This window comes from Symphodus melops (genome assembly GCF_947650265.1).
Source record: "Symphodus melops genome assembly, chromosome: 17".
Taxonomy (NCBI): domain Eukaryota; kingdom Metazoa; phylum Chordata; class Actinopteri; order Labriformes; family Labridae; genus Symphodus; species Symphodus melops.
In genome coordinates this window covers 5908727-5927690 of record NC_136707.1, presented here as the reverse complement: position 1 = coordinate 5927690, position 18964 = coordinate 5908727, and the positions used below count along the sequence as shown (strand labels likewise).

Sequence of the window (18964 nt, the reverse complement as noted above, 5' to 3'; positions counted from 1 at the left end):
GACGACTGAAAACAGTTTTACCTCCTATCCCCTCTTTGTCCTTTTACAGACAAAGCCAGTTCATTAATAATAAAACCATTAAAAAAAAAAAGATCTGTGGATTCAATCACTTATGAGCACTCAGTGAGCTGCTTCTGGAAGTTATTCATAAAAACAATAGACTGTAAAAATAACACACTCATGAGGAGACTGTAAAAATGAGCATGTCTTGTCAAACAGGTGTTTAGCGTTCTTCTTTTTACCTGCACTTCATGTAACAACACTGGCAGAAATAAGTTGTTCAGCACAGATGAAGCGGCAACCTCAGATGATTGAAATTGAAGCCGATGTTGAAGTGCAAAATCCTGCAGTTCATTGAGTCTGCTTAAGGAATTTGCACACCAAGCCAAAAAAAAAAAAAAACCTGCCTCACCTCCAGCTCTTGTGTTTGACTTAAAGTCAGGGTGAGACAGCATTTCCTGCGCGGCTACTGCTGCTGTAACAGATCGATAATATTTATAGTCTAGAAATCAAATATAGAATTTTCTTTAGCCTTGTTAAGGTTTAATTGAACTGAAGTAACTTAAAAAATCAAATACACAGGCAGATTACAGAGACATGTAAATCTGACATGGACGACTCATAAATACACTGTAAAAAAAGTTCTGGACATTCTCAGGAGTTGTCAGTAAAATCAAAGTATTAAACATGGTAAAAAAAAAAAAGGATAACAGGCTTATAGCAATAAAGAATTCTACATATTAGTTAAAAAATAATCAAAAAATTCTTCAAAAGTAAAATTTGTGGGACTGATTCCTAAAGAGAGATTGACAGTGAACGACATCAGAAAGAAATATGTTGGCGGTTTATGAACTGGACTCAACTGTTATTATGAATTTAAATTTAGTGTACAGTAACAGAATAACTCTCTAAGTTGACACTAATATTTTTTTTGTCTAAATTGAAGAGTAGAAATGAAAAATGAGGCCAGGTCTCACTCGAGCCCTTTTCACATATGCACTCAAGAAGATTTCAATGAAGTTAAAGGAAGGCCTACCTTTGAAATCTTCCTGAGTTACCAAATCATACAGTATGTGTCCATCACAGCAGGCGGGGGTCAGAGGCAAGGAATGACATTGAAGGATGCTGCAGTAGTCACCATTAAAATGTTATCAAGATGGCGGACTATGCTACAAAGCCCAACAGCTTTTACCTTTATGTGAATGCTATGTCTAATTGGACGTATTCATAGCAAAGAAGGAGCGGGAATGAAACAGGCTGGTTCGCAGTAATAAAAAGAAGCAGCTTAAGAAGATCACATTGGTTGGGGGACCAGTTAAAATGTACATCATCACTGCCAGCTGATAACCAGCTGCGTTCATCAGCTCGCCCCACTTGCTTGCACAAATTTTTACGATGGAGGAAAAAGTTCAGAAGAATTGAGATGAAAAATGACGCTATTGGCATTCAAACATGCAACACAGCAAAAGAAATTCTTAAAGATTCCAAAAGTTTAGTGCATGTGTGAAAAGGGCTTCTGTAGAAGGGCGGCGTGGAAGATTAATAAAGTACAATCACTTGCACACATGGCTTTAAAACGCTGATTAAACCGTGTGTTTACATATTTCTGCCTCCATGCAGACACAATTAGAAAGTGTTCGGATCGAGACCAATAATCCTGCCGTCAGACGTCTGATGAAACTTAAAACACCACAGACCCTCAAACGGACAAATTATGCCTGTGTGAGACGAGTACCCTCAGCTGTCGTCAGGAACTGAGAAAGAAAGGAGTGTCTGTTCTCAAGTGAAAGTCATCATCGTCTTCAGGAAAATGAAGAGGGTGGATGGTCAGTCTGTGTCCCATCAAGCACTGGGCTGGCAGTTAAGCATCTGAAAAGGAGAAAGAAAACTAAGCTGACTGCATATTTATAATAAAAGCTTCAAACATCCTCGAGTTTTGTGCTCCACTTACTGGTGGCTGATTGACGTAGTTTCCCTCATCATCATCATCACTGCTGCTGCTGCTCTGAGAGGACAAGTCAGGTGTCGATGCTATAGGAAAGCATTACATTAATCATCAGTTGAACTGGTTACATGAGCTCAGTGGTTTTAAGTGATGAGACAAAACATCCACAAGAAAAATCACAAAGAGTCAAATCATCATCTAGAGCTCTAGACAATCATCATTTCAGGACAGCTTGCCCCTGAAAGCTTCCTCAGTTGTTCTTTCACACGTCCTTTAAACAAGTAATTCAGCGAGATATAGATTACGATTGATTGTTTGACGATGTCAATAATACCAACGTGGCAATCATCAAGGCACATTTCACCTTATTCAAGAGATTTAGGTAAGTATTAAAATACTGAAACACTATGATAAGCGTTTCTATGTTACAAACTCAGCTGTGAGTCAGGAGAGTTTAGAGCTACCATGTTTGACAGGATCCTCGAGGTTTCAGTCTTACTGGTAGACATATTGCAACTACTACTCATACACATAAGAGTTCAGTGAAAAAAGACGTTTACAGCTTTCTGTGTGAAACACTACTGAGGAAGATCTCAGGGTAACATGACCTGACTTTAACAACATTAAAAATCCTACTCACGTTGACTGACGTGAGTAGCCATCTTATCCACGTTCAGGTAATCCTCTGAGGATACGCACTCTGCGTATGAAAAGATCATTTATTTTAGTTTTGGCCTTTAAAAAAAAGCATTTAAACACAATGCACTAAAATAACTTGTATCGAAATCAAGCTAAAAGATAATTTGATATAAAAATAATTAACGATCAAGATAAAGCCTTACCTGTCTTTGGGATATTCTCATAATCATGTAAAACATCTGTTGTGAAACAAACAGATGATCAGTTTTCTGGAAACAATGTCAATATATGAAGTCAATGATGTTTCTAACAATTTATCTGCACAGCAGATGAAGGCTGGAGGTCATAAATTAGAGACAGCTTAAATATGCACACACTGTAGAAGTACTTTAAACTTCAGTTATCCAGATTGTACCTGAACTGGGTGTTGAAGCTCGGCTCTGATTGTTGAGAAGAGCCTCACCTTCAGGCAACACAGTTCTGCAAAAACCAAAGAAGAAGAAATGATCCGATGAGATTTTCTGATGTAACGTTGGAGAAAAACAGTGAGAGAGATAAACTTACATGTATCCAGTGTCTTCTTGATCACTCTCAGCGTTTATGTAATCGGGTCCTGCAGAAAACAGCACTTACCATTTAACAATCAATCATTACTCTGACATCACAATTCCATATGAAAAGTGAGAGATGAAGTTAGCTAAATGATAAACTCGGATGCTGTCTTGCTGCTTTCACACTATTAAAAATCCTGACATGTAAACCAAGGTGGGAACAAGTCGCTTTGTGTCCAAATTACAAGTCCAACAGTTCCCAAGTCTGATACAAGTTCAAGTCATGTATCAAACTGAACAACTTCTAGGTAGAGGAAATTAAATTTTCATTGCCAACGAGCCCCTTATCAAGACTAATACATCTCGGGTCCAAACATATTAAGTGCCAATAAGTCCCAAATCAAGTCCCTACAAGTCCCCAGTCAAACCAACAACATCTCAAAGTCAGGACTTAAAAAGTCCCAAGTCAAATAAATTAGTCTCAAGACTATCAGGTCCCAAGTCACAAACCAATATGTCACAAGGAAAGGCAAATCAGTCCCAAACAGAGTCTGACAAGTCCCATGTCAAAACTAATCAGTGCGCATTAAGTCCCATCTCATGTCCAACATGTCCAAAACCAAAACAAACAAATCCCAAGTCCTTAGTCCCAGGCCAAAAGTTAGTTGACAAATAAGACAAACATTTAGTCTTAAGTCAAAGCCCATAAGTCATATCAAGACGTCTTAAATCTTCCATGCAGCAGAAATGACATAGGGAGCATTTTGATTTACATTAAACTATTCCAATGGTCAACCAGAAATTCTTTAAAAACCAGATGTCTTTATGATTTTACAGCAAACATGACTTCTTTTTGCTTTGTAAAATGCAACAGTGAAAGCAAACGTATTCTTACCGTCAGCTGGATTACTTTCTGTAGGTTAGAAAGAAGTAACAGGTGAGTCGAATGTTCAGATACACAGCACAAAGCTGTGGAACATGCACCAGTGAAAAAATGACAATCTCACCAGTTTCTGTTGGGGTGAAGGATCGGTGTCTTTGAGATCCAGTTTCAGTTGAAGGTGAGCTGAGTTTAACAAGAAAAAAAGACCCCGAACATCCTTTAAAATATTTTCTTACGGAATAAAAACCCTGACATGTGACGTGACTGTCCTGTTCTCACTTTAGACACTACATTTATTGTGGGTGTTTTACACCTTATATTAACTTGAAAAGCATTGCTACTTTAATCCATACCAAGTTATTTCTCTGATTAAACCTTTCCAGGTTTGAGTTGTTTAAAGAAATATAATAATTTACAGGAAGTCACTGTGTAGCGTAAGAGGGATCAACTTGCAACTTGAACCATCAAAATACAATTTATGTGATAAAAGAAAGGGAATCGTAAAAGTACTTCCTCCAACAATGGATCTTTGTGCACCTTGTTTTAAAATGTTTTTCAGTGATCTGAACACAAGTTGCGCAACTGAGTTACGTCAATGATCACATCTGTGTCAGTCCTTAGTCTGTATGTCTGCTTACAGGGTGAACCAGGCGTTCTGTTTTAAAAGTGAACTCACTAAGGTGACAGCAGGTTGGACGATGGGTGGATGGAGTTCACACCAATGCTCGGCTGGTCTGTAATATGACAGCAATATGTACAGTTACTACATGGAAAGGTTTATTGTTGCATTATCATTTTGTATGTGTGTACATTTTTATGATTCAGCATGTTAACATTTAAGGCATAGACAGTCATTACTTTGACCATTATGAGAAACACTTCAGGTTTTTAGACTTACATGGATGGATTACTCTGAAATTTGTGGATCTGATCAATAAAGAAAAGAGAGGTTAAAAAAATAAAGAACAGCAAGATTTGACTGGAAGTATTACGCAATTAAAATCTAACAATGTTACAGTCTTGTAGGAGAAAAAACTTACGGTATGTATTCGTCTGACGCATTTCCTTGGCTGATTGAGACTGATGGGAAGGAAGAAAAAGTTGAAGTGAGATCACTCAAATGTAAAGCTGTCATCTTATAACAGCTGAAAATAAAAATCAAACAACAACAATGGTGTGAAACCATTGGCCTGAGGCTGTGTGAAATCACAGAGAGGAGTCAGTGTTAGGTCATCTGTTAACCACGTTAGTGCAGTGTAAAGAGTGTAAAGAGAGATATCAACAAACCCGGTGGGCCATTTGTTCTGCAGTCCAGACAGACGACAGCCAGCAGGATCATGGAGACAAAAATGGCAACAACCATAAACAAGACCAGCCAGGAGCTGTTCATGTTTCATCTGAAGAGGACAGAGGAGGAAAGCATTAGACCCTACATTTGGGTTGGCTGTTGCTCAGTTGGTAGAATCAGTTGTCTCCTAACTGGAAGGCTGGGAGTTTGATCCCCAGCTCCTGCAGCTACATGTCTGATGTGTCCTTGAGCAAGACATTTAACCCCTTTTGCTCCCGCTGCTGTATTGGTCATCAGTGTGTGTGTGTGTGTGTGTGTGTGTGTGTGTGTGTGTGTGTGTGTGTGTGTGTGTGTAGGTGTGTGTGTGTGTGTGTGTGTACTTTTTATAGTTACTGCTGTTTTTTCAATTTGCTTAAGCCTCAGAATGATTGTCTTCCTACTGATCACAGAGATGCAGCACACAGGAAGGAAAACCATGTTACACGTGCAAAGACTGGGTGGCACAGCTCGTCCTCATTCCTCCTCTAACCTGAGCTCATAAACAATCACCAATTTCCTCAGAAGACTGAACACTTTACACAGAGGAAACAAGCACACACACAATGTTAAAATCATCTCCTCAGCTACACCTTAAACATTTCAACTAGGTTACACATCAGAGATAAGAATCCAATTCTCACACAGCATTACAGTGTAAAAGGCGGTCCATCTTGTGAGTTATGGCTTAACCTCTTGGTTAGCTTTGTGTTAGTTTCTTCCCAAACTAAAGGAGTTGAATTAAGATTTCAATAAAAAAGGAAATAAGGCAGTTGAAATCTTTTTGATTTGAGTCAATCACAGAAAAACTATGACTGGCTGCACATCTGACGTAAATCTCTGGTGCTCGAGCTGCAACCAGTCAAGTCTGGAGGACATCTTAACCTTTAAAAGATCAGTTTTGAAACACTCAACAGCTTCCTTTCTGCAAACCCTAAACATGCTGACAAGCCCGCAGGAAGTCACCAATCTGAGCCGAGAGAGACCAAGAACTCCCCCGCCCCAGCAGAAAAAAAAAAAATTCTGTATGAGATAATCTGTGAGATATGGAGAAGCTGGGTCAGGCTCGTGGTTGACACTTGTTTTCAGTCATCATGCTGAGCAAAGATGGACTGCTGCTACCATTACAGTACAGTATACTGATATATAGTATATATAGATAGTATACTGTTGATATTATAATATCAAAGATATCTCACTGAATAAATGACCAGAAATCACAAACTATGTCCTCAAAGCTACGAGGAACATGATTGTGTAGTGTGACTGTCTCATCTGACCTATAGCTACCCCTACAAGATTACAAGCTTTAAAAATTAGTCTATTGAATCAGTTATCTTGAAGAGTTTGGTTTTATTCTCTTTCCAGGAGTGGTTATTGTTGTGTTAATGCTTCGGGGGCAAAAGGAGTGTTTTGTTTAAAATGAAGATTTGAGAAGTTTGACAACAGAGTCATTTGACGTTGAGGAAAGGTGTGAAACTGGGAAATTGTGGTTAATGGTCTTTACCCTGAGGCCACCAAGTAACCCAAATAACTGGAAGGCTGTCAATGCCAAATGCACTCAGTGACACCGTCAGCCATTTTGTCAAGCGTAAGAGTTTCAATGATGCAATAAAGCAGCAATACAACCCCATTTTTGGACGCTACATCTTCTTTTTGTAGCAACAGTGAAAGTTGTCTGACATGATTACAATCATATCTTTACTCCCCAACAATCTTGTTATTTTTGAAAATGTACAGCTACAGGTAAATGTCATAACAGCAAGCAGAAAGTAGATGATTCTTCAAATGTGCAAAATATCACCAATTTGTATTTTTCAGTCTTTATTTAAAGAGGTAAAAAAAGACTAAATAAAACAGTTTCATCTAAACTTTAGGGTTTCTCCCTGGCTCTTCGGTCGACACAGGAAGTTACAGGCGCAAACCAAGCTGAGGCTAACTTAGCTTAGCTTGTTTGGAGGGGGTTGGCTTGTCTTTGGGTCTAGATTCCTTTGGTGCTCTATGCCCAGCCACAACATAAAATATAATAAGTTGAATAAAGCTTTTTAAAAAAAACACAAAACAACTCATTTTAAAAATGGTTTTCTAACCTCACCCTTTTTTTCTGCCTTGTTGGGGTTTTTGGTGTTGTTGCTTTAAACATTTATTACTTCAGTATTTTTTTTTGTCATGATTTCCGTCTTTTGACAATCACAATTTTCCAACATACAGCAGGTTAGCATACTTGTGCCAAAGTTGTTTTTGACTAAAGTATTTGAAGGCCAAGGCCGAGTTGATATTTTACCACTGTGATGATTACAATATTATTTAGGTTTGGAGTAAGGGTCCAGACTTGGTAATTTCTGATGGCCGGCATCTACGTGTACCATACTTCAAAGGTCTAGTTTTGGGTGTCTTGAGCAGCTGTACATTGAACTCAACTCTGGGTTTTTAGACTTCAGTGTGAGGAAAAATACTGAACCAAATGCATTCTGGGAAATAAACTGAGGTTCATCCACCTAACAGAGGTCAGAGCTGCGGGAGTGAAAAAAGTGAAGACTCACCTACACCTGAGAACAAACTGCGACTGGAGGGATGGATGGATGTAGAATAAGTAAGGTTTCGTACCCCTCGAGTATCGGATCCACATGAGGCGACTATGCTAACCAACCATATCTGAACACTTCTTCCCTCTTTTCGCTTTCTGGCGTCTTTCCTCTCTGATGAGCTGGTGTCTGATCTGCACCTTCAGCAACCTACTTTGCTATTTCCTCCCCCCCTCCCTGTGACATACTCTCCTCCTCCGTCATATATATGTACCCAATCACCTTTTGAGTTGAGGTTTCGATTCACCTCGTCATACGCCACATACCCTCCATTGTTTTTTACTGATGGGTTGTGAGAAAGTTGATGTTCGACCCTCAGCTCAGGTCAAAAGAGATGGGCCCTTCAAAAGTTACGAAAAAACAGAGAAGTCTAAAAAAATCAGACGGGCAAAATAGAAGTGTGACCAACTTCTGCAGAGGTTCACAGTCAACCAGTCTGCATCAAAGGTCATCTCTCTATCAGTAGGAGGTGTCAGGGTTGATCATACTGCCCTTTTTCAGACCACAACTACTGGTGGAAACGAGGCCTGCAGCCAAGAAGAAAAAAGATGTTGGAGTATAAGTTTCACACATACACCTCCAACCAGATATGTATCGGTGACACCTCAGAGCTAGCTGCAGCATGTGTACGATCACTGCTGCAACCGTCTTGACATCCTCCCACCTACAAACAGGAAACCACACCGAGGGGAGGAAGTTAAGTCCTCCTCTCCTCATGTAATCCTCGGCCTTGTATATTCTTTTTGAAAAAATAGCGAAGAGGAGAGAGATGAGGGTGCTCTTACTAAAAAATTGTTTTTTAAAAAAAAGGGTCAATTGAAACTTGATTCAGGCTAATTCAAAACTGAGCTGCATTTAATTTAATTGAGAACATGAAAAAGCTTCTTGTAGCTTGTAATAATTCAGTTTTTTTACCTTTTGAGCATTTTCCCAATTTCAGACAGACAGGGTGAACTGTCCAAAACTGATTAAATGTGCCTTAAAACATGTTGTAATGTTGATCTTGGCAGTGCTAAAAAGATGTTCTGATCTCTCAAAAGATTTAGAGCAGAAATAATAAAATAATTGAAATTTAAGTTTTGAGTCCAAGCAATGGAAAGGTGAGATGCATTGCTTTATCACCAGAAATGAATAGTAGAGCTGCTATCCGTAGCAACCAAAATATAATCAATGATTGTTTTTTCTTAACTAATGTATTTAACATGTTTTAATCACAGAAGTATCGTACAGGTACATAGTATTGGCTAAACCTCAGATCTAGCTTGTCGGATTCACTAAGAGCCAGGCTAGCTGTTTTCCCATTTTTCGCTGATTATACTTAGCTAAGCTGCTATTAGCTATAGCTTCACATTTATGACAATGCTATTCATTTTAACATCTGCTACTTCATGTTTTATGACGTGAAAACGCATTTCTTTCATGTAGGGAAATCCACTGCTTTTGATTTCAATAGAAGAAAATAAATATTTGAACATAGATAACTCTATTGGTTTGCACTTCTTAAAGATTTACAATCATTTGTTTCAGCCTGATTTTGAAATTAGAGGAGGAACATAATTTAATCAAAAAGCAACTTACAAACCAGTTTCAAACAACAACACAATGACAAGTTAATTCGCTTTTAATAGTTCACAAAAAAATATTAGCTAAAATAATTCGAGCTTAACTTTGATTAATAACATTCATTTGAAAGATTTCAGATATTTCCTGCAGTGTGTGCTCTAACTGCTGAATTATAAACAACCTTCAGATAACTTGGTGAAGCTGGAACCTGACACAAAGAAAAAACTTGAACAGACCTGCAAGAAAATACATCTCTTAAAACATCTCTTTAACGCTGAAAACATTGGACGCTAAAAACAGACTTAAAACCAGCGGGAGAAATGTGAACTAAACAGATGATCTGATAATTGTTTCATTTTCTGGTTGTTGTTTTGCATCTTTCTTAAATGTAAAAAGTTTAGTGTTAATATTAAAAGTAGCGGATACAAATGCATGGTTATGAATACTGGTTATTAAAATGGTCCTGTTTTTAAACAGGAGGTTTTGGGAGCACGATTAGGACTTGGTTTGATAGAGGATGTGGATCATGCTGGATCTGGTAGATCCCAGATCCTCTTTTTCCTGCTAAAGGTTAAAAAAAGAGCATTGATTAGAATGTAAACGTTTAGGTCCAACGTAGCAGTGTTTGCTGCTTCTCCTCAGAGAGTCTCTTGTGCTCGTTTTTTTCTTCTTCCCACTCTTGTTAAAATATTTCAATGTCATAGCAAAGAAAAATAAGATCTGGAGACAAAAATATCTCCAAAGATTAGCGGCATGTTCCGGGGCTAGTAAAGTATAAAAAGTAAAGTTCAAAATGTTTAAAAAATAAAAGCCTTGTTAAAATCTCTCTGCATGGCAGATATCTCATGGGTGATCACAGTCCTGAAAATATTAAATTAAAAGATAACCCCAGGAGGATGCTGGACCCTTCATCAGATCAGAACGCTGGAGACCGGAATCCGAGTGGACCGGCCGCTTTTTGGTACGACGATCGGCTCGTCATCTGTGAGAAGACAGACACATGAGGAGAAAAGTTAACTTACTCTTTTTAGCAACAGAATGTGTGTTTCATAAGAAGTTAAAGCTGGATAATACAGCATGGAAAAAAAAAAGAAGATTCAGATCATTTTGTAAAATTTGAACAACATTGATTCTCATCACGTCATAAAAAGTTGCAGTTCAAAGATTGGGATAAAGGCGGAAGAGCAGACGATTTTTCAGCTGGAACTTTTTAGAATAGAGATTATAATAGAGTTTTGCTGATGTTGTCCTCTGCCCAACTTGAATGCTGCATTCTTTTTATCCAAATAAAAGATGATTGAAACTGATTGATCACTGAATTAACCAGGACGTCGAGGGGCCTGCCAGCCGAGCCGCAGCTAGCGGCTAGCTTTACCTCAGGATTTCAGCGTTCATGGGGTTTCAACTGGGAGACGAATTGTCTGCAAAGGTCTCCTCCTCTTCAAAATGAAAGGAACCCGTAATTAAAACCAAAACACAGCACTGATAAGGTTTAAAATCTGTGTGCCAGCTCACTCTTTGGGAGAGCTTTGAGGGGCTGCTAGCCAAGCCGCTGCTACATTAAAATGAGAGTCGACATGAGCCCTGAACACTGTTCATTTTACGTCCATAGTCCGCCTCACCTGAAGGGACGTAGTTGTCGGCACGATTGCGATCTTGTTCGATGAAGAGGGCTGTGGCGAGGAAGAAACCACCGCCCACCACGGCTACGAAGGAGCAGATGAGCAGAGAGAGCTGCAGGGATCTGAACTGCCACAGGAACGAGTCCGTCTTCCTTAGAGAGTCAGAGACCTGCGACATAGAGAGAGACCAGGTTTATGAACTACCTGCTGCTGCAAACTGTAGATCAATACTACATTTGAGGTGACTTCATTGATTTACTCAAAAACACTTCAGAGGGGAATATTTACTTCTTAATACACTACCTTTATCAACTTCTGTTACTGGTTCAACCTTCAATGCAAGACGTGTACCAGAGTGTTGTAAAGTATTATTAACCCTTTGACTTCAGTAAGGGCTCTAAATACTTCAACCACAGCTGCCTTCTGTGACACTACCTTCGCTATTCTTAGACTTGTTGATGCTGAGAATGGCACAACCTTAGTAGTCTATACGGAGTATATGAAGCTACAGCGAGACTCAGTCAGCTAAGCTCAGCAGGAAAAAAGTAAAAGGTTGGGGACAGCGAGGCCGACTCAGTCCAAATGTCTGCACACTTAGTGTAAATGTCTGTTTCATTTGGACTTTGGTTAGATTCCTTTAAAACAATAGGACACATTCGCTCCTCTGATATGTTTGGGGTTGAAGTCTTTTGTCAGACACAAAAGGAATTATAATAATAATAATGATACAGACAATAACCCTTTTATTTGTAACACACCTTACATTTAAAAGAAAATCTTAAAATACCATAAAAACACAATAAAATCAGGCACAGTTAAAAACCTGAGAATAAAACAAGATTTAAAAGCAGTGGTTATAGGAACAGGGTTTTTTCAGTATTTAAAATCGGATTAGAAACTAAGTTAACCCACCAACAAATCAAACTTCTCTTTGGAGAAAGCCGCTTCCTCTAACAACTGGTTTTCTCCACACGACAGTTTAAATCATGCAGACTGAAGGTAACTCTGTTAGATCTTTACCCTTATCCATTTATTGAAGTTGTTTCAGCATAGAGTACCATTTTCTTTTTCAGACTTTGGACTTTTTTTGTCCCCATGGGGAGATTTCTTTTCACAGCACAGTTTCTGTCCAACAGACCGTACCCACCAAAGAAGTGTACATATACAAACCACATTGTAAAGAACAAACAGTTTCAGGTCCCACTCACACGAGGCAAAGTTAATCCGTACTGTGCTGAAGTGCACCTCTTCCATCCGAGCCAGGGCCAAGAAAGTGTCGTACTTACACTGGTCAATCAAACATGCTGCCTTTAAGGAACAATCAGAAGTTCCCACCCTGGCCTGTTCAGTGAGGTGAATGCTTCGTGGGTGGGTGTGGGGAGACTAATTATTCTGACAGCTGAGGTTGTGATGCATGTGAGTTTTTTTAACAGGTAACAGAAGAAGCAGGTGGATCAGAACAGTAGGATGGGCGGGATCATGCACATAGCAGCTGGATATTATCTGAGTAAAATCTAAGTAAAAGATGTGTGTGTGTGTGTGTGTGTGTGTGTGTGTGTGTGTGTGTGTGTGTGTGTGTGTGTGTGTGTGTGTGTGTGTTTCTGATGACTTACCACTCCAATCAGGTACGGACTTCCTGCGTCTCCCAGCAGATGTGAGATGACGATCTGAAAAGCCTCGGCTGTGGCGCGACGAGTCGGAACGACCACGTACTGACAAACAAACAAACATATTGTGGTTTAATTTTATTTAAATGATAAACTCAACTCAACTTTATTTATAAAGCGCTTTAAACAGCCGTAGCTGTGACAAAGTGCTGTACATCCATGAAGAGCACAAACGTAAAACATAAGTAAAACACTAACAGGGTTAAAACAATAAAAACAATAAAAACAATAAAACACTAAAACAAGAACAGAGTCTCATGCTGGGTTAAAAGCCAAAGAATAAAAATGTGTTTTAAGATGAGTTTTTAAAAAACAAAAACAAGACGAGGTTTGTCGCCATAAAAAAATGCAAAGGAAAGATTTGTGATAATACATAAAGCTGGAGAAGTGTTTCTCACCAGCAGGATGTCGGCCACAATGGCCCAGTTCATGGACAGGAATGTCTCACCGAGGAAAATGAAGACCTGAGGGAGGAACGGTTTTTTTTATGTTGGATATTTACTTTTTTTTTTTTATTACTGACAGTTTGTAAGGATTGTTGGGTACTGTAGTCTTACTTCTTAAAGCACTTACGTATGTGGCGATGGTGCTGACCTGAGCGAAGACAATGGCCAGGTAGAGGAAAGGTGCTGAGAGGAGCAGACCAGCGGCACAGACAAGTGGGTCAGCTCTGGGCGTCTTCTTCTTTAGCTGCCGACTCACCTGCACGCCGCTGGCCACGCCCAGCACACCTGTGACCACGGTGATGACCCCGAAAATCAGACTGTCGGAAAGAGAATCCGTGTCATGGTGCGGCTGTTCGTTTGTAATTCCACAAAGATGGAGATGAAAACTTGTTCCTAGAAGCTGGATTTACTGCGGCAGCCGTTACCTGACTGAGCAGGTTCTTCACGTGTTCTCACCTGTCTGACGAGGCGCAGTCTCCCTCCACACAGGGCGCTATTTCCCCGTTGAACACAGCTGCTCTAAAGAGGAAGGTTGGCGCCCAAAGAGCCAGAGAGCCGGTGACAAACGCCACCGCCGTGAAGCCAAAGGTGGACAATACGAAGCTGTAGCTGCAGAGGGAGCAGAGACAATGATCAGCTGCACGCTGGCTGTTGTGGATGATCTCTTTAACTTGTCTTTTGACTGTAGGACGTATATTAAATGCTAAAGATTTTAATTCATTTAATCTCAACCTAACCTTGAATGTCATAAATCTGCAGCAGGATTTGCTGAAGCTCTACTCTTAACCAAAGAGACTTAAAAAAAACACACTGCGAGATGAGGTTTTTTCTCACTCTACATCTGATTATTTTCACAGGTTTCAAACAAATCGGAGCTGTCTTGAGCCCTTGCTGTACCAACAAAGAAACCCCAGAGAAACGGAGTGAAACTGCTAACAAGAAGATATGAGAGAAAAGTAGCAAGAAGCAGCGAATCAGCGAAAAGAAAGAAAGAAAGAAGAAAAGAAAGATCCTTTAAATTTCTTAAACGCTCTTTTAGCTATATGTTCGAGTTAGCGGATGTGAACTACACTTCACCCATATATAAAAGTGTCTCCTCAGTTTTCCCCACTGTCCTCGATGCACAGTATCACAGTAACAAAAATAAAGCTGCTAATCCATGAACAATAACCGCCTAAAGAAGGGGATTCCACCATTTCTAACCGTGCCAGTTTTGAATTGCTTCACCTCGCAGCTCTGAGACGAGCCTTAACGGCAAGAATTCTTGTGAAATACTCTGATCAAGTATGTTCTTGTTTCTGTCACAGGGCAGGCTGTGATTGTGTGTCGGACATTATCGCAATAATTCACACAGAAATAGACCTGATTGTTAAAGAGTCAGACACTTTTATAAACTAGCAGCAGCCGAACTCTGTTGACAAAAACATTTTACCAACAGAATAGAAGAGTTGTTCGCCTACAGCCGGATAGTTTCAGTAATTGCAGAATTACATTTTGTTATCTTGAGACTTCATACATGAAGAAATTACACATCTGCATGAGAATAGAAAACCAGAGATTGTGATCACGTGTGAACGAGCATTAAGGGCGTTCAGACATGTACGATTTTGAGTTGCTGTTTCATCTTCTGCTGAAGGGCGCGATGACTCAGACACTGTGGTGACGGAAAGAGAAACCCTATTCAGTCGAATTTTAGCATCCGACACCTTCTACATCTAAGATATTTGCACAGCTCTGCAGGCTTGCAAACACCAGCAGCATCATGTGTCACATACAGCTGCTGCTCAACATTTGTACATCCATTATCCTGGTGTGAAGTTCATGTATTTCCTCTTGATTATTGTAAAAAACGTCACTTTAGGATGGAAACAGGCTTTTGGTGTTTAGACACATCATATACTACTCAACCCAGTGTTATCAGGACTGAGAGGTGTTGAACTGACTTTTTCTTCAGAGCTTGCAGGTCCTTCAGCCAGCTGGTTTGGTGCAGCTGGTGCTCCGGGCGAGCTTCGATGGCTCCTCTTATAGGCTCCTTGACCACAAATACCAGCAGCACCACGGCGATCAGCCCCAAACCCGGGGTCACCTGAAGAGAGGACGGCACAAACAACAAAGGGATCAGTTCTAGCTACATCTGTGTGTTCCTGGAAAGGAAGGTGAATAAATAAATAAAAGCGGTCAGACGTACCCGCAGAGCCCAGTGCCAGTCGTGTGCTAGATTACCAACTTGGGAGCCCACGATGTATCCCAGACCGCTGTTATATCAAATAAAAAGCGTCAAAACCTTCATCCATACTCAGCTCGAAAATGGTGACAAATATAATCGTTACTATTAAACCTACCTGCCGACAGGGATCGCAAAATAAAAAATGGAGAGCATATTTGTCCTCTTTCCCTTCACATAGAGGTCAGCTATGATAGTCGGAGCGATGGTGGAGTAACTGGCCTCTCCGACACCAACCAAGCCTCGCGTCAACAGCAAGGCCCAGAAGTGCTGCGGGAAGGAGGTAACGAAAGACGATTTTTAAATCATCACGCTAAACTTGTGCGAACACGGCCTTTTATCCAGCAACGAGACGCGTCGGAAGAGTTTTGGAAAAAGAGAGGGGCGACTCACTTCTTTGGGGGTGTACGAGCTGGCGAGCGTCACCAGAGACCAGAAAGTGATGCCAACGCTCATGATGAGCTTCCTGTTGTACCTGTCGCCCAGGTATCCAAAGACAGGAGCCAGGAACATGTAGCTGCAGATGAAAACTGGGACGAAACACAAAACGAACACGAAGAGCTGAAAATCCTGATTGAAAAATCACGTTTTTTCCTTGAACTGACTCTGAACTCTGAAACCTCACTTAGTAAAGACAAGAGTTCTCGTTTCAGTCTAGTCGGTCAGTAATGTGAAGGTTAAAGGTGAAGAATGTTAAATAACCTCGGAGGAGACTTTCTTACCTGTTTGGAGTAAGCCAGACTTGCTGTCATCGATCCCAAAATATTGTATAATATCGGGGAGAACACCTGGTGGAGTCAAGAGGAGAAGTTTTACCTCTCAGGTGATTAGATAAACGGTGATGGGCAGCAGAAGCTCAGCCCTTGAGCAAGGTATCGAACCCCCATGCTTGTTATTCTGGATATTAGAATAATTCAAGAGTCCATTCAAACTCCAGTAAAGCAGGTTCAAAGTTACATATTTCAAACCTGGCCTGGAATCTGTTTCTAAAACTAACAAGACGGATATTCGATAGAGAATATCATCATAGTTAAGTCAGGGCAGCTCATGTCTAAAAATGGACTCATCGATCAGGCATATAAAATGACCTCCCGAAGGTGTCCACATGTTTTCTTTAGTTGATATAATAGTTGAAAGCTTGTGATTGGCTGTGACGGTGCAGCAGCTGGACCCTACCTGCCACAGTGAACCGGTCCATGTAGTTGAGCAGGTTGATGTAGCAGAGGGTGAGAACAGTCAGCAGCGCTCGCACTTCGGACACCCCGCTGGCTGACTCCTCTTGCGTCTGCTGAGACCCGGCCACACCGCCGCCGCCGCCGCCGCCGCCGCCTCTCTCCTCCTGACCCTCCGCCTCGCTGTCATCGGAAAATAACAGCGCAGATTCCGACGTGCGCTCGCCAACAGACATGGCTGATGCTAGAGAGAGGGATCCAGACCAGATAATTACTCCATCAACAACTCAGTGACTCGATCACATTTCTCGTGTGCACAGAAATTAACCTGAAAACAAAGTTTTTCTTAAGATAAGAAAATATGACTGAATAATTCATAGATTTTTGTTATATTTTACTAAAACAAATAATGGTTGGCCTTAAACATAAAACGATAGTCTCTGGAGCTTTTTGGCAAGAGTGCTAAGTAACACGGGCTGTCAATAGTGGCAGCAGCTCAACAGGAAAATCCTGTTTCTTCTCCTGCAGGTATCCACTGAATATAAAAACAAAAGTGAGTGGGTTCACTTTGACAATATCAAAATGAATAAAGGTGAATTGTCCCACAAACAAGATGCTATCTTACTTTTATGCCACACCAACCTACAGCTGTAACTTGTGTCTGACTGATGTAGCAATCAGCTGATCTTGTCTCTTTATGATCAACAATCAGGTCTCCAGAAGTTATTCACATTCAAAACACTGAAATCAGAAGATAACGACCCTCTTTTCTTTCTTCAAAAGTTACTCGAGCAATAGAATTAGTTAATGCTGATCAACACATTCTACATGAAATATAAAGAAGATTTTAAAGAACGCAGTCTTTAAAAAGTGGAAAGGACTCAGACTTGTTACTGAAGTGAAGACCAGCTGATTTGTTATCCTGTTTGTAGCACATCAGAAAGAGCAATTATAACTAATTATATAATTATAAATGATGTGTGTATACTTTTTAACAATGGATCTAGATATTTGAGTTCTGCCTGCAGGAGGAAACTACGCTGATAAGAGAATAAAGGAGAAGACCTTGAAGCGAGGAAGAGAAAGAAGACATGACTCTGTGAAACTTCACTCATGTGAATTGTAAAGTAACAAAGTACGCTGACTTGACTTCTTCTGCTACCCTGCATCACACAGAGGGAAAAGGATACTTCAGTAAAGGATACTTCCTCAACTGCTGCAGAAGAAAGCAGAGCTCATGACAAAGTCATTTTGCTGGTGTGGTCAACAACCTTGTGCAAGCACTGTCACATTATCAATAACGTGTGTGTGTATGTGTGTGTGTGTGGGGGGGGGGGGGGGTTAGTTAACTTTATTGATCTTACTCCACATTAAAGGCTTTTAATAGTCAATTTTCTCATAATATGTCTATTGAAGGGATGCTCTGACAAATACGGCTTAAAAAATAATTTCTATTCAAGCATAAGGATTGAAGTTTGAGCTCTCTAAAATTACAAACTTTTCTACTCAAAAACATCTCTATATTTTTTAAGACTATCGAAAAAGTTATGGAGTAAATAATGACACTAAGATCTCACTACACACATTCTTTTTTTAATTAAACAAAGAAATCTAATTACGGTTAAATTCGCCATTTTTTAAAGGGAGTCAACTAAGCTAAAGAGTGAGTAGTCTAGTCAACAAGTATTTTCTCTGGATTTTTGAGCCCTTATGTTGGTTTAAAGTCTATCTGTAAATGAATTGTATATGTTGACTGTGTTAAACCCGTTACTGTTATTCTGTTGTTGTTTACCTTGCAGGATGAGTCACAGCTGACGCTTCTTTCTTCTTCCTGTCCCCCTCTGCTCCAAATTCAATCTCCGTCACAAACTGTGCTGAATGCTATTTCAAACCCATGTTGACGCTTTGCACACAGAAACAAGGTCCACAGAGAACAGCGTTAACCTGGGCTGCATTCAAAACATGTTTACTTGAGAGCGGCTCCGAGATGACACTGGTAGATCGCCGCCATGTTGGCTCTGACTGAACTTCCGCTTCGCAAGCTCACATGACTTTCTCATCTGCGAGTCACATGACTGTATCGATCGCGTTATCAAATCAGTGTTTGATCACCATGGTGACAATGCCACTGTATCTTTCAGTCCTCTGAACATGCAGGCCACAGTTGTTTTACTGCATTTACTCAAGTGTACTGCACACGTGTTTCAGCTCCTCATCCCATATTATATATTGTTTAACATTTTATTGGTTAAATTAACTTCTCTAACAGTTGTATTTAAATTGTACATCGACATTTCTTTATTTATATTAACAGCTTATACAATCTATACTGTGACAGATTGA

The 18964-nt window shown here is 40.1% G+C and overlaps 2 protein-coding genes across 2 annotated transcripts; both read right to left on the bottom strand.

Annotated features, from left to right (window-relative positions):
- Positions 1-9: 9 nt before the first annotated feature.
- Positions 10-8713, bottom strand: LOC306838782 (uncharacterized protein). The gene is made up of 13 exons (XM_079367147.1): positions 7886-8713; positions 5306-5415; positions 5059-5098; positions 4917-4945; positions 4695-4752; positions 4143-4201; positions 4031-4048; positions 3149-3197; positions 3000-3064; positions 2788-2823; positions 2586-2645; positions 1952-2031; positions 10-1869 (listed from the first exon to the last, which is right to left on the bottom strand). Exons 2-13 carry the CDS (start codon positions 5406-5408, stop codon positions 1843-1845), a joined length of 624 nt encoding a protein of 207 aa, XP_079223273.1. The 5' UTR covers positions 5409-5415; positions 7886-8713; the 3' UTR covers positions 10-1842.
- Positions 8714-9532: 819 nt separating this feature from the next.
- spns1 (SPNS lysolipid transporter 1, lysophospholipid) lies at positions 9533-18685 on the bottom strand. The gene is made up of 13 exons (XM_079366463.1): positions 18414-18685; positions 16626-16865; positions 16172-16237; positions 15843-15979; positions 15568-15719; positions 15414-15480; positions 15169-15311; positions 13682-13834; positions 13353-13542; positions 13178-13243; positions 12726-12824; positions 11113-11281; positions 9533-10472 (listed from the first exon to the last, which is right to left on the bottom strand). The coding sequence occupies exons 2-13, from the start codon at positions 16855-16857 to the stop codon at positions 10402-10404; spliced, it is 1545 nt and encodes a 514-aa protein (XP_079222589.1). The 5' UTR covers positions 16858-16865; positions 18414-18685; the 3' UTR covers positions 9533-10401.
- Between the last annotated feature and the right edge of the window lie 279 nt (positions 18686-18964).